Source organism: Dipodomys spectabilis, unplaced genomic scaffold (genome assembly GCF_019054845.1).
Source record: "Dipodomys spectabilis isolate Male_0828 unplaced genomic scaffold, ASM1905484v1 ptg000125l, whole genome shotgun sequence".
Classification (NCBI taxonomy): domain Eukaryota; kingdom Metazoa; phylum Chordata; class Mammalia; order Rodentia; family Heteromyidae; genus Dipodomys; species Dipodomys spectabilis.
In genome coordinates this window covers 14375338-14390654 of record NW_024870802.1, presented here as the reverse complement: position 1 = coordinate 14390654, position 15317 = coordinate 14375338, and the positions used below count along the sequence as shown (strand labels likewise).

The window sequence follows — 15317 nt, the reverse complement described above, 5'->3', positions numbered from 1 at the left end:
ACCTTATTTGGAGACAGGTCCCTACAGATGATAGTGCAGTAAGCTAATACTGGATTATAGTAGGCCCTAAACACAAGGACTGCTGTCTTTTATAACAGATATATGGATACACAGGCAAGATTGCTGTGTGATGGAAAATTTGAGGACTGAAAAATACGTTTTTATGTTCATGGTTTCTGGCAGTTATTGGAAGCTAGGAGAGAGGCATGGAAAAGATTCTCCTTCAGAACTTTCAGAACTAAATCTGTTGATGTGTTGATTTTAAATTTCTAGCTTCCTGAACAGTGAGAGTACATTTCTATTGTTTAAAGCCCTTTAGTTTATGGTAATTTGTTACAGCAAGGCCTAGAAAAATTAATATTGTATCAAAAAGTGGAAAAATAAAACCTTAATGTTCATTAAAAGCTAAATAGTGGAGTGAAATACTTTTGAGTAAGACCTTTTCCCCCACCTTTAATCCAAAAAGTGCATAAAAGTTTTTAAAACAACCTCTGGGATGGAAAATAAGGAATTTAAAAATTAGATTTATAGTTTAGCATAAATGGCCTCAACTAAGCAAAGCACTTCTGAAGAAAATGACACACTGGAGATATCACCATTCCAGATTTCAAAATGTATTCTTCCTGAGCCATTGTTAACAAAAAATCAACATGGTACTCAAACAAACATTGACACGAAGAACAAGGGAAGAGAAGTAAGAATCCAACTATAGCTATATGATTCTCAAGAAAGATGCCCCCCCCCCAAAAAAAATAACCCAACACATATATTGTAGCAAAGATCACCTCTTCTATAAATCATGCTGGGAAAACTGGATAGCCACATGTAGAGGATCAAAACCAGAGCTCTATCCCTAACCTAACACAACAATCAATCCAAAACAACTTCAATGTATGACCTAAAGCTTTGGAACTACTAATGAAAAACGTAAGAGAAACATTTTAAGATATAAGTATAATCAATGACTTTCTGAATAGGATTTTACTCATGTGAAATATGTTAGTATTGATAACTGAATACTGAAATGTTATTAAAATATCTATAGAATTTAAATCCCTGGAACTGAAGCCCACAGCTTACATTGGGGTGTGATATGTGGATTGTGTCCTAGTATAGGCTTTGCAAGGTGCATGACACCATGCATTCACAGTGACAATATCACGCAGAATAAGTTAATCAATATGCTCCCCATATTTATTCCTCTCCTCTTTCCTCTCATGAGAAATTTCTCCTGGAAACATTGGTTTGTTGACTCTGTGTATACGTTTTTGCCTTTTTATGATGTCACATAGTTACAATAATGTCTCATGAGTCTTTAAAGTCAACTTTATTGCTAGTAAATCTTAGTTGGGGAATGAATCTTATTCAAATTTTATTTTTGAGTTAACAAACTTTTGTAAAATAAGGGTTTTCAGTGTGATATTTCTGTACATTCACATAGGGTACTTAGAAAAATATTCACCCATATACCATATTCTCTTTCTTTTCTTTCTTCTTATTACCCCCCCTTTTCAAACAGCATTGAGTGGGTTTCATTGTGCTGCATTCATATATACATATTTATACATACATGTATGTAATGTCCTTTGACTCGCTTTACCCCTCCTCATCCCTCCTTCCCTCCCATAACTAACCTCCTCTGAGATAGTACCCTTTTCACATTCATGCCTCATTAGAATTACCATTATCCTCATCACCATTATTTAAGGTCTCTACCTCACAATCGATTGAAAACATGTGATTCTTGGCTTTTTATTTTGACTTATCACACTCAATTTGATTATCTCCAGACCCATGCATTTTTCTGCAAATGACATGATTTCATATTTTCTTTATGGTTGAGTAATATTCTAATACATAATACATTGTGTGTGTGTTTATCTATCTCATATTTTCTTTATCCATTCATTGGCCCTTGGGTACATTGGCTGAGTCCAGTTTGGATGGTGTGAGGTCAGCTGTAACCAACATGGGTATGCAAGTACCTTTTCTGGTATATTGATTTATTCTCTTTTAAATATATGCCCAAGAGTATGACTCGCAGGCTTTCTAAAGTGATGTGAAATTTGGCTTTACTTTATATAAACTGTTGTTGCCAGTGCATGTTCAATACTCTGAGCTCCAAACTAAAAAAAAATATCCAAATCATGTTTCAACCTCTTGCCGACCTCATGCCGACAGCTCACTCATGCCATTGAGGTGACTGGTCTATATAGAGATTCAGTCTTCACTTTTACAAGTTACTGAAGCATTTTAAAATATTTAAGAATAACAGGAAAGGGTGCTATTAGACCACATCAATTAGATGTGCTCTCTTTCATAGTATCCTGTTGTGAACAAACAAAGGCAGGTGTTTGAGAAATGAGTAGAAGGTGAAGAAAATTGTTTGTCTTATATTTCTTAAAGTATCAATTGCACTGCAACGGTGGCTCCTGTCAGTGAAAACAAATGAAGGCCCTGATCTCACCAATGATTCATCCAACTTACACACAGATGACAGTTTTCCCATAAGTGCTTCCTTTAACACTCCAGGAGACTAACCAGAATTTAAGTGACATGTGGTTTTCTACTACAATAGTGAACTTAAATAATGCAATTCAAACATCACTGATTTCCCTTAATAATCAAAGGTTAATAAGTGCTTACAAAAGTAAATGATGTCTTTATCAACAGGTTTGTTCTTTAATTTATATTTTGCACATATTATTTGTTGCTTTAATAATTTCTATGATGTATAATTTAAACCTTTTAAATTATAATGAGTTTCTCCAGTTCTAGGATTTAACAGCTTAGAAGCTTAATAGTTCTAGGAGGACTTAATAGCTCACTAGTAAAAGTTTATCCTGCCTGTAGCTTCAGGCAATAAACTCCTGGAAACCAGGAAGTCTTTGTTCTGTATGTTCACTCTGTCACAGAGCACTCTAGGAAGCTCATAGAAGCAGGCCTGGCAAGAGTTTTTGTTAATCAGTTTCTTGTCACTGTGACAAATGCCTGACAGAAACAATTTAAGAGGAAGAAAAGATTTAGTTTGGTTTACAGATCCAGAGGTTTCAGTTTATTGCCAGCCAACTCTTATTACTTTGAAACTGAGGTAAGGCAGAATATTATAGCACAGGAGCATGTTTCAGAGTCTGTTCACTTCATGGTGGCCAGGAAGGAAAGAGAAAGGGAAAAGGAGAGGGTAAGGGAGAGGAAAGGGAAGGGGGAGGGGAGGGTGAAAGGGAGGAGGAGGAGGGAGAGAAGCTACCAAGGTGCCAGTGGTTCACATTTATAATCCTAGCTACCCAGGAGGCTGAACTCTGAAGATAATGGTTTGAAGCTATCTTAAGCAGACATGAGAGACTCTTATTTCCAATTAACCAGCAAATAGCCAGAAGTAGAGATGTCTCTCTCTCTCTCTCTCTCTCTCTCTGTCTCTCACACACACACACACACACACACACACACACACCACACCACACACACACCACACCACACACCATCTTAGAGCTCAAGGACATCCTTCAATTTCCACATTATTATATTCAGCAAATGTTTTGCACAACAGGAGCACACCAATATATTAAATGAAATAATGATTAAGTATCATTACAGTATTCATTTGGATTTGAGTGTACAGAGAAGATAGGCAGAAGGTGAAGGTGAGAAGCAGATAAGGAGAGGTAAGGAAGGAAGGAAGTAGACAAAGAAATTGCTCCCCTCATTCTCCCTCTCCCTCCTCTCCTTGCCTAAATATTGAACCTCTACCTCCTGCAAAATACAATTCTCTAAAGCTCTGATCTGGAGCCTAGCCTCATAATTAATTGTCAATGTGTTCGAAGCCTATGGTTCAACCTTAGGTTTAGGTTTACATGACTATTACTGATTATATACATATATATATATATATATATATATATATATATATACACACAAAACACACAGTTTGTAAATATATGAATGTATATTTATATATTATGTGGGCATCTACACAATTGCAGTCCAAATGTTTAATGAATGTTGAGTGGATGAGTAAAAATCACTCATTATTCTTCCAAAATAATCATCTCTTAAGGGTTAAACTTTCTAAGGTCAGAAGCTGGAGCTTATCAAATCACTCAATAGACAGGCTCCAGAGAACTGAGTTCCGTAACCAAATACATTGGAAAACAATAGATCCAGTGAGGGTATGAATACATGGCACTGATTCAAAAATTAATTAAATGTAGTTCATTTGTTTGTAGAAATGGGAAGAACTACTTAGGAAGCCAATGTATAATGTAGATAGAGGCTAGTCAATTATAGATACTGCATTAATTCAGTGTATTTTTTGTTCAAGAATAGGACTAAAACTCAGTACCTGACACTTTTGCTCATTGGTTAGCTCTCTACCAACAAAGTCACACTCCAACTCCTTAAGGTAATTTTTATCATTAAGTATAGCTTTCTAAAAAAATAAAAAAAAAAAAACACCATTTCTCTGGACTACAGTTAGACTCAAATTTTTATATATTTCCACTATTTGAGTTCCAAATTCAAAATTATTTGTTTCATTTACCTTCAATTCACTAATGGTTAATAAAGTTATAAAGCATTACAATCAACACTCAGCTTTAATCTGTTATAGAGTTTACAATTTATGAGCATTTAGGGAAAGGTTTTATAGTACATAATAAAATTGTCTGAAATCTTCTACCAAGAAAGTCTTCCTTTGACATCCTAAACATTATTAATCTTTACCTCTTGATATTAGGTATGCCTTACATTAGTGGTTGGTAGCCCTCAGTAGTCACTGATTTCAAAGGAGAATAAAAGTATGCAAGTCACTGAAGCTTAGCCACTTTGTAAGAAACAATTAAGAAAATGTCTACCTTGGCTTTTTTGAATACTAGATTTGCCCTAGAGATAAAATTCTTGTTAACAGGGTGTGGGTATAGGGAAGGATGAGTGATGAGAACTGACCAGTTCTATTGTCTCTCTCTCTAAACGTGGAGATGGTGATTAAACTATTACCTCTGTCCAAAGAGATAAGGTTACAAAGAAGCAAATGGCAAGAAAACTGGAGAAACAAACCTAGGATGTCCATGCAATTTTCTTCCGAAGGAGAAGGGGCTGAATATATACAACAGAAAAATTGTGAGCAAAATACACTGCTTATCTTAAAGGAAATGACTCTAGCCCAAGAGAAAATGTTTGTGGATGCGAAACAAATGAAAGGAAACAGCAAAATGATTCTTATTCAAACCCTACAAGGTATATTGAGATGAGTAGAATATTCATTGACGTCATTTGTGTGTGTGTGTGTGTGTGTGTGTGTGTGTGTGTGTGTGTGTATACACTTTTGAAAGAAAAGAGGGACTGTATTTAAACTTCCTAACTGGAGTCTCAAAAATCATCTATAGAAATGCTTACAAAAAACTTTACCAATACTATCTATGTTACTGAATTTCTAAATTCATGAATTTTATTATTTTTCTATCTCTTCTTATTGGTACCACTATTTTCTTATCAGTGACTGTATGTTTTTTCCTCCTTATAAATGAATTCTTGCTTTTTTTTTTTTTTTTTTTTTTGCCAGTCCTGGGGCTTGAACTTGGAGCCTAGGCACTGTTCCTGAGCTTCTTTTTGCTCAAGGCTAGCAATTTACCACTTGAGCCACAGGACCACTTCTGTTTTGTTTTTTTTCTCTGTTTATGTGGTACTGAAGGCTTCATGCATGCTAGGCAAGCACTCTAGCACTAAGCCACATTTCCAACCCTCATTTTCTACCAGTTTTTTCCCTCCCGACCCTCTTCCTCACAAGCTATAAGACTGACAGGCTACCTATTGAGTTAAAGAGGCTCCTTCCCCCACAAGTTAAACAGCTCATTTTCAATGTAGTGTCTAGTAAATATCACTGCTGAATTACTTCACCCTTTGTCCTACCATTTTTGTGCTTCCTCTTGACTTTTTGCTTTGTTAAGTCCTGAAGAGACACAATATGATAAAGATGAGGATCATTGTGTGTTGGTTAGCTCAGATGACTAAATAATATCATTTTAATATAATTAGCTCCCTCTCTAAAGTATTCAGAATGGTTTGGGGAAAGAAGATGAAGGGGAGGGGCAAGCTCTTAATAATTACACACAGAGAAATGCTGTACTTCTTCCTGCCTTCTTCCCGCCATCCGCCTTTCACCAAATCAACTACACCACCTGAAGATTTATTTCACGTAACACATTTCCATACTCAGAAATTCCTCCAAACTCTGGAGGAATTATCCCACCAATCATCTATTTTAGTTTGAATTGTTTTAGGCTTATCTATTACTAGCTGATTTTTTTATTTTCAAATTGTCCCCACCTGAGAAAAAGAAAGAAGAAAAAGAGAAAAGGAAAAAAGAAGAGAGGGAAGAAAATGAAAGTCACATTCCAACTAACTGCTCTTACAAGACCCTCCTTCTTTGCCATATTATGATGAAAACTTCAAATCCCAGAATGCAATAAATCCATGTGTGAGAACACAGTGTTGTGTTCTCCAGAACTATGTTTGGCCATTGTTCTTTTGAATTACTCTCAGGCTGTGCAGAGGTTGTATCTGACATAATACTGATAGTCATAAATCACTATCTCCCCAATTCCGGTGACATTTCCACAGAAAAAAAATCAAGGTGAAAAGATATAAGTATAAATTTAATTAATAATTAATTCTAGTGCCCTCTATTTGATCTTGTACACTTGGACAGCCAGCTCAGTGACCAAGCATCTCACCTGTTTCCTTGGCCAGTACTCTGGAGATGGAGACTATGTCCCAAGTCAATCTTTTTTTTTTTATATTTCACTCCCTTCAACTTGTCAATTCAGAGGAAATAACATCCTTACTTACCATTTCCCAGTTCCCAAGAAATGTTGTACTTCTTGCTGGCACTGTACTTCAACAGGCTCAGGGCACTAGAACTGTTCCAGGAGTTATTGGGATTCCGACGCAGTGCATTTAGAGCAAATATCAGGTGGAGTCCAGAGCAATCAGCGAAGTTATACAGTTTGTCTAGAGACCTGGCTGGGAAGAAACAGAGAAAGGCTTGTAACTTTCAAATCAACATTTCAGCCAAATGAAAATATTAACCAGTCTAAAAAGCCTTTCTATGAGCTTCCTGTGGCTAAGGAATTGCCTTAAACAACAGCAAAATAAATTGAATTGCTAATATTTAAAAATTGGAAAAATTCACCATGCAGCTGGATCTCTCTAACTTTTTGGATCTGTCCATCTGTTCCTCTACATCATGACAAGAATAGTGTCTTGGTACAAAATCAAGAAAGGTTGGTGAGTCTTAGAAATGAACTCCATCTACCAAGACTTCCAAGTAAATCTCACTCAAGCCCACATTTCTAATATTTCTGAGAACAGAAACACCATAATTATTGTTAGAACTATGTTCATAGTCAGGTTGAGCCAGATATCATCAGTTTTGTAACCATTTGTCTCCTTTCTATGCCATTCCTTTATTTCTATTACCACCGTTCTTGCTGGCCTTCCCTTCCATTGATGCGAATTATTACAATGTCTATACTACCATTTTCCAGATTCTTCTCACAATCATTCCCACCAGTCTCTGAATACCTTAGGGAATTTTCTTTTCTTTTTTTTTAATCAGTCTATTATTTTATTACATAATAGCTCACACTTTATATCTTTTCCCTTTTATGTTTTATTCATCCAGTTTTGGGCACCTAGGTTGTCTCCATTTCCTGCAACTACAAACAACTCTTCCAGGACCACTAGTACATACACTACTTTGTAGATCTTGGATATATAGCACAGAATACTTTCTTTAAGTCATAGACATTTAACTAGACAAATTCCATTTAACTTCACTCCTGTCTTTCACAATTCTATGCAGTTTGCTAAACATAAGTACTTTTGCTTGGCTGAAGAAATGATTGCAAAGGCCAGATTGCAATCTGGAGCTTATTCTGATTTTCTTTTTTTTTTTAATTTTTATTTTTATTTTTTGTGAACATACTGTACAGAGGGGTTACAATTACATGGGCAAGATAATGAGTACATTTCTTATCAAGCATTGCAGCCTCCTCCTTTGTTTTCCCTTCACATCCCTTCCCAGCCTCCCCCTGCCCCCCACCCAATCCTACCCTCACCCCCCACCCCCCCACCCCCCTTGAAAATTAGGGAATTTTCAAGACCCCCTTTCTTCCTTAGTTCAAAGTCTCCATAACTCATTTATATTTTTCTCTCCAACTTTAGGCCTTTCTATTTCCCTCAAATTTCCCCTGTTTCTTGATGATGTCAGTTCTATTGATGATAGAATTCTCTATTAACCTTTCTTCTACTTATTCTCATTCCTTTTTAATAATATAGGTTTTATTTGTTCTTTTAGGCAATGTTTTCTATGATGTGAATATATGAGCTTAGATGGTATATACATGTAAAAAGTACCTTAGGTAAATAGTCATGTGCATGGATTCGCATTACTCTAATATTCATTATCTAAGACCCTAGATCATAGCTTTTCAAATGGCTTCTATGGAACACTAGGGTTCTACGAGAGGAGATGTAGAGTTACTCAAGTTGTCCCATTAAAGATTTTGCTGTAGGTATTTGGTCTTTTATAGTAGGGTCATGGATATTGGATTGAGTCCATTTTCATCTTGTTACATATGTGAGAAAACATTTTTAAGAAGTACCAAAAGCCAGAAAAAACTTTTCTCCTTTAAGTTTAAAATAAATCCATGTAAACTGTCTCACAACCTACCCAGAATTAAGTACTTTGGCAAAATCAACAAATGGCTTAAGTTTCAGATTAAAGGAATAAATCTATTTATTTTGTTTCAAACCAACAAAGTGAAAATGTCTATTAAAGTGATCATATAAAAACCAATGTAAATATATGATCATTTTATAATTATCTACATGTCAGTAAGAAACGGTTTTTGAAGATTCATATAAAATTGCAGTTAGGCTATTATTTTGTTTATATGATTTAATGTATTGTTATATCTGGTTTTCTATTCAACACTATGAATACATTTTTCATGTTCAAAATGACATAAAAGTAAATTTATATATATATTTTTTTTTTGAGGGGGGGGGGGTCTGGTCTTGGGGCCTGAACTCTGGGCCTGGGTGCTGTCCCTCAGCTCTTCAGCTCACGGCGAGCACTCTACCACTTGAGCCACAGCGCCACTTCCAGCTTTTTTTTTTTCTTTTTGCTTATGTGGTGCTGAGGAATGGAACCCAGGGCCTCATGCATGCAAGGCAAGTGCTCTACCACTGAGCCACCTTCCCAGCCCCCAAATTTATATTTTTTATTTAAATGAAATGTAAGAAGCTTACTTTTATAAAAAGCACATCAATTTTGGCTTCAACTAGTGACTTAACAACAAAAAAAGTTATGTTTACTCTATAGGTTTTCCAATCCATGAAGGGGAATGAATGGGTTCATCTTCATTAGAACTGATATTCTTTGAGGAGAAGATGGAACCATATGAAAGGATAGGTGAAAAAAAAAAACAACTGGTCAAAATAAAAGTATTTTCCAAAAAAATAAACACTCTTTAAAAGAGTAGGGGTGATATTTTTAGATGAATATCTTTAGCTAAATCATTACATTGGCATACTATGGGCTTCAGATATAATAATGTTCACTCTGCCTCTTCCATGAAGCCCCTTAAGGCTGGCACTGTCTCATCATATCCTTCAAAACATCTACCATACCTCAGCTTCTTCTACAAGTCATCATGAAGAGCTCCCAGAGCCCAAATCTTTTTCTTTTCATTGCATAAAAGTGATCTAATATGAAACTGAAAGAAATTGAAGGGAACTCTGCATAAAATAATTACAACTGGCCTCAAAGATATTCTCTAGAGCTTATTTAAGACGTATATACATTGAGTATAAAGCAATTTAGTAGGGCCTTAACAGATATAATCTTCCTGGGAATATCTGCTATCGGGTTCCGTATGATTGACCCTTCAATATGACTTTTTACTCTTTCCACAAGAGGGTGACAGTACCTCTATGTCCCCTAGCCAGGCTGCCTTGGCGTTTTCCAGGAATAGCAATCCCCCGCAGCATTTATATACCAGGCAGGTAAAGAGGAGGAGCTGGAATTGGAGAAGGATGGAAGAAAGCCTAGTCTAGGAAGCCATTTTTTATAGGCTCAGACAGTCGATGCTCTGAAAGTCCTTGAGATTTCTGAAGGACAAAAGATAGAAAGATGGCTGAAGACAAAATCTTGAATGCTTCTTCTAATAGTTAGGAGAAGAACGAGGAGGAGGGGCAGAAATTCAGTCTTAAGAAACTCCAAAGGTGGAAGTTGCAAGGAGTTCCTGGTTAATAAGAGCCGATGTGAGTGACACATAGAGAGAGGAGACAAGGAAGGCAGAAAGAATAAGTAGACAACAAGCAATATACCGGTACAACCAACTTACTTGAATAAAAGCAAGAAAAGGAACAAATAGCAGAAACACCCAAGATTGGGTTTTTAAATTTCATGATCCAAGACTTCACTTTGTCAAAAAACAAAACAAAAACCCTCTGGATAATGATCAATGAATTCACAGTGACATATAAAGGTCAATCATTTTCTGACATCCTTCAGAACTTGACACTTGAGAGACAAGATAAAAATTCAAACAAATGTAAACAGGACATTGCTTAAATCATTAATTTATTCAGCAAATGTTATTGAGTGCCTTCTATATGTCAGAGACTTAATAACTTACCCCTTTATCAACAGGAGCCCAAATGAGCCCTTTACATTACATGTCCTTTCCCTAGGGGTTAGAAGGCAGCCAACAATGCAGACTGTTCGACTATTGAAAACGCTATACCTTGTTGTTCATGGGATTTGATCATCTGATTTTTTGGGTGTTCATAATTAGAACAAGCTGAATACAAATGCAACCATTTCTTCTTTTGAATTCACTAGTACTCTCTTCCAGGAATGGAAGGTAATGATCATAAACCCAATTCCTCAGCCACACAGGAAAAGCTTTCTCCCATCACATTAAGGTTTTGACAGAACAGAATAGTCACAGAGGGATAGTATATTCCTGTATTGTCAGCTAAGAAAAGAACAGGACAGAGTCCCTAAAGCAAAGTAAATACAGACGGAGTCCTTAAAGCAAAGTAAATACATTTTTCTGTGTGATACATGCCCACAGAGTCGGTCCAAGCATTAGGGATGGATAAAATTTGCATCATGTTAGAAATCCTCACCATTTTTTTTTTGACAAACTGCATCAGTCAATCACCCCATGTTGTGAACAAGCTTTGCCTAGAATGTCTTTCCTCCTCTTGTCTTCACCCTTCATCCCCTAGATCAATGGCTTCCTCTGTGAGGGCTCCCTGACTCCCTGAGGCAGACACATGGGCAGGGGTGGGGAGAAGGGAGAAGGTCCTCCTCTGATTTCTCCCAGTTCCTCATCTTCTCCTGTTAACAACAATAGCCAATCATACTCATTGTGCAGCTTCACCTTTCTCTCTCAAGGCAGATTTGAGCATTTATCAAAGAGCAGACATAAAAAATGTGTACCATTTGAGCATCCAATACGGAATCTAGTACACAATAAACTTTAAGAAGTGTCTGACATATGCAGGTGCTGTTTAGGTCCATTCAATACCATCTGTAATTTGTCTGACCCTAACTAGCCAACCTGGATTATCACTGTTCATTATAGCAAATTCCCTTTAGATAATGTATATTAGGATATGTCTATTCTGGGTGTTACATGTGTTCAAATAATATACTTACTCGTTTTAAGTGTTTTGTTTAGAATGGAGCCTATAGGTAAAGTATGGGTGACCATCCAACAGAGGCTTCAAGGACAGAGGAAACAAGGAGAGAGACAGAGAAAGAGGAGAGAGAGAAAGAGAGAGACAGAGACAGCGAGAAATGGGAAAGTAGGAACACTGTGAGGTGACTATGAACCAGCTTTGCCTTTTGAAATTCAGAGAGAGGAACCATCAGGTAAGTGAGGAGCCATTTGATTTAGTGAGTATAGCCAGTGGGGGAGGATTTAATTGTAGCTATTACCAAGAGAACAGTTTGAAAATTGCCTGGGTGAACACAGTCATTTCAGAAAGAGGGAGGATATCTCTACAATGAGAGCTAATTTTAATAGGAAGAGAAATATCACCAAGTTAGTCAGGGCAATGAAACCTTAACTAGGTTATAAAGAAATCAGCATAAATGTCTATAATTTAGCTAAAGCTGTTGAAATAGAATGAGGTTTAGGAAATGTCTCTGAATAAAAATTACAACACCATCAGAAGACTCGGGAGTGGAGACTAATGGGCTCATTAATCAGTTTAACTAGATTAAAAGGAAAACTGAGTACCAGTGAGTACAGCAGGCCTTTGCATCACATTAGGAATCCATCTAAATACTGACAGACTAAAAGGACGAGAAATACTGACATTAGTAAAGAAGCTCATAATGTTTTTAAGATATGTTACTGCTAAGAAACAAGTTGTTTTTGTTTTTTAAATGTGACTAGAGTAGACTTTAGAACTAGCTATTAAAATTTAAATGTGGAGTCTTTTAGACCAAGCAAGCCCACTCACTGCCATTTTCTAACCTAAATATTTATAAAAAGCTTTCCAAAGTATAAGTACAGAAGAAAATCATTGCAATACTCATTTTACCAGCCAATCACTAAAAAAAAAACTCCAAATGCCCATTAAATAAGAACTAGTTAAATAAATTACAGAAAATGTATGTTATAAAAAGACATTGAGAATAAGGAAAGAGAGAAGGTTAATATGAACTGTGGAGTTGGAATGGAATTGGAATATGTAGAAGATACAAATAAGATTTAAAGAAACAGAGCTGATACCAAAATATAGATATTTCTGTGCATGAATTTAATATTTGTAACTTTCCTAATTTTCTAACATATACACATAGAGATAGATACGTACACATCTATCTATATATCTTTCTACTCTTCATTTAGCCAGATTGGTGGTTAACACCAGTAATCTCAGCACTCAGGAGGCTAAGGCAGAAAGATCCTAAATTTGAGGCCAGCCTGGACTACATAGTGAGACCCTGTTTGATATACATTTAGAATATATTATATTACATATATAATATTAAATATATAAGGTTATACATTTACTATTTGCATATTCATATGTGTATATACATATGTATGTATGTGTATTTTTTTTTCAGGAAAAGCCAGGAAACAGTAATTTTTTGGTATCAATGAGTATACCTAACACACAGGACTTGTTATTCTCTAATAAAAGGAACCAGGGCTGGAGAAACAGCTGATGTCATGACTGGGTAAGAGAATACGCAAGACATCCATAGGAGATTTTGCAGTAAATGAGGAATAAATAAGAATGTGTCTGAATGAAAGGATTCCATGGGTACAGAAAGTGAATGCCCCAGTCTTCCACCCTACCTCCACCCCTCAGAGAGTACACACCGCTGTCAGGATTAGGTGTAAAAACCAAAGTTGGCTTTAGGTTTTCCCTCACCATCTTTGTCCATGTGTTGTGTGGACCCATATCAATGCCTGGTCTGAGGGCAAGTGCTCCTACCCCACCCTCCATCAGTGCTGGGGCTGCCAGTGGCAGAAACTCTTGCCAGTACTGCAGCTGGCCATCCACAGGGCCTGAGGAGATATCTGTCACCAAATTAGTGTGACCATTCACCTTGCCAAGGTGGCCATATAGCAGGTGCCCTACATTCATTCTGGGCCCTACACCTGAAAAAGTCCTTAGAAGGTCCCTACCCCTTCACAGCCCCTGGAAACAATGGATGTTTTCAAGCTCATAGCCAGAGATAATGAATCTTTATTCAGAAGTTATTCTGTACATCAGAAATATTTAATTCAGTAGAAACATCAGCAAGAATTTATTCAATTATAATTTAATTGTTTTTCTACTATAGTAAATCCCTTTACATAGTCCTAAACTGTTCTTAATGAAACTCTAGGTCTTAATATTCTGCATCTCAGATCCTGTAGGATCTGAGCATTGGATACAAGCATTATTTGTGTGAAATTTAGTAAACCGCCAATAAAGAACCAGAGGCTCATCTCTTAGATTGTCTCTCTTTCCCTAAACCAGTGCAGACTTACTCTGGCATTGTTTTCAGTGATAACTCTTGAAATAAGTCTAGTCTAGATACTTCAAGAACACATAGTAAAGACCCACCTTATAATTTATAGTTCCCTGCTTTTCCTCTTTTGTGCATATTCATTATAAACTGAATTCTTGTAAAACTTTAACCCTCCTCAAGAAAGGTACATTCTGGCAATATGTATCAAAACCTTTAAAAATGCATAGCGCTTTGACTCAAAAATACCACTTTCCCCCCTCTGGAAATATACAGAACTGGATGGAAAAGTGACAATAGTTTGCTCAATGGGAGAGGGGAGAAGCAAATCTGGCAATAATGGAATAAATAAATTTAAGAATGAAATTCAATAAAGGCACTACAGAATGTTTTTGACATGGGAAAGATGCTGCCATATTTTAAAGTGAAATATGGCAGACTCCAAAAATAGCAAACATGCTTTTGTTGTTAGAAACAGCCCTCCAAACAAATAAGCCCTGTGCTTTCAAACTTTTCTGCATTAGCTCCAATCATAGGCTCTTTGTCTTATTTCAGGATTAATGAAAACCTTTTAGATTAAAGTTAACATAAGAAAATCTGGGTTATTCTTGATAAACACACATATATATAATTTTAGTACATTCTGTATATTCCCACATAGACACATGCATTGCTTCATATGCACACATGCATGGACACATGCATAGGTTCATACATATGCAGTAATGGCAGAGAAGATATTAAAGAACAAAATAGGAAAGGAAAAAGTAACTGAACATTCGGAGTCTAATTATCTTTTATAGTTCTCCTTGGCAAGGCTACTACAATATTCAAGATGAAATTTCCTATCTGCTGTACATATCAAGCACGCTAGTGGTTCAAGAGAGCAGAGGATAGAGAGCCACGGGTATTATAACTATCAAAACAAAGAATCCCATTATTGTAAAATGTTTGTTCCAGTCTCTCTCCCTCTTCTCAGTACTTGTCTACATTCATCAGTGTTACTTGTGATAGAAACTTCCAAAGTCAGCTGCACAATCAGATGAGATCTCTGGTGTTGGCTCTCAGCAGGTTCCCAACTCCATCCATCCCCCATTCACCTGCTAATTGCTTTCTCCTTCTTTTAGCCCTCACCGTGCTGGCAGGCAGGCAGAGGGGTGGTGGGGAAATGGGGGAGGGGTAACAGCAGGACAGATGTTGTGTTGTCTTCCCTGAAATGAGATCTGGAAAATGTCAGTTGTTAAGTAACAGGTATTGGCAGGTGAAC

At 36.5% G+C, this 15317-nt stretch overlaps 1 protein-coding gene across 3 annotated transcripts in view; it reads right to left on the bottom strand.

Moving 5' to 3' along the window:
• Hpse2 (heparanase 2 (inactive)) overlaps window positions 1–15317 on the bottom strand; it is a 452598-nt gene that overhangs the window by 194268 nt on the left and 243013 nt on the right. Inside the window, exon 4 of one of the 3 annotated variants that reach the window (XM_042689534.1) lies at window positions 6844–7017. The exons of the other annotated variants lie outside the window; for them this stretch is intronic. Within the exon in view, the coding sequence (XP_042545468.1) occupies window positions 6844–7017 (174 nt within the window). The remainder of the gene's footprint in view (window positions 1–6843; window positions 7018–15317) is intronic. 3 annotated transcript variants of the gene reach the window in all.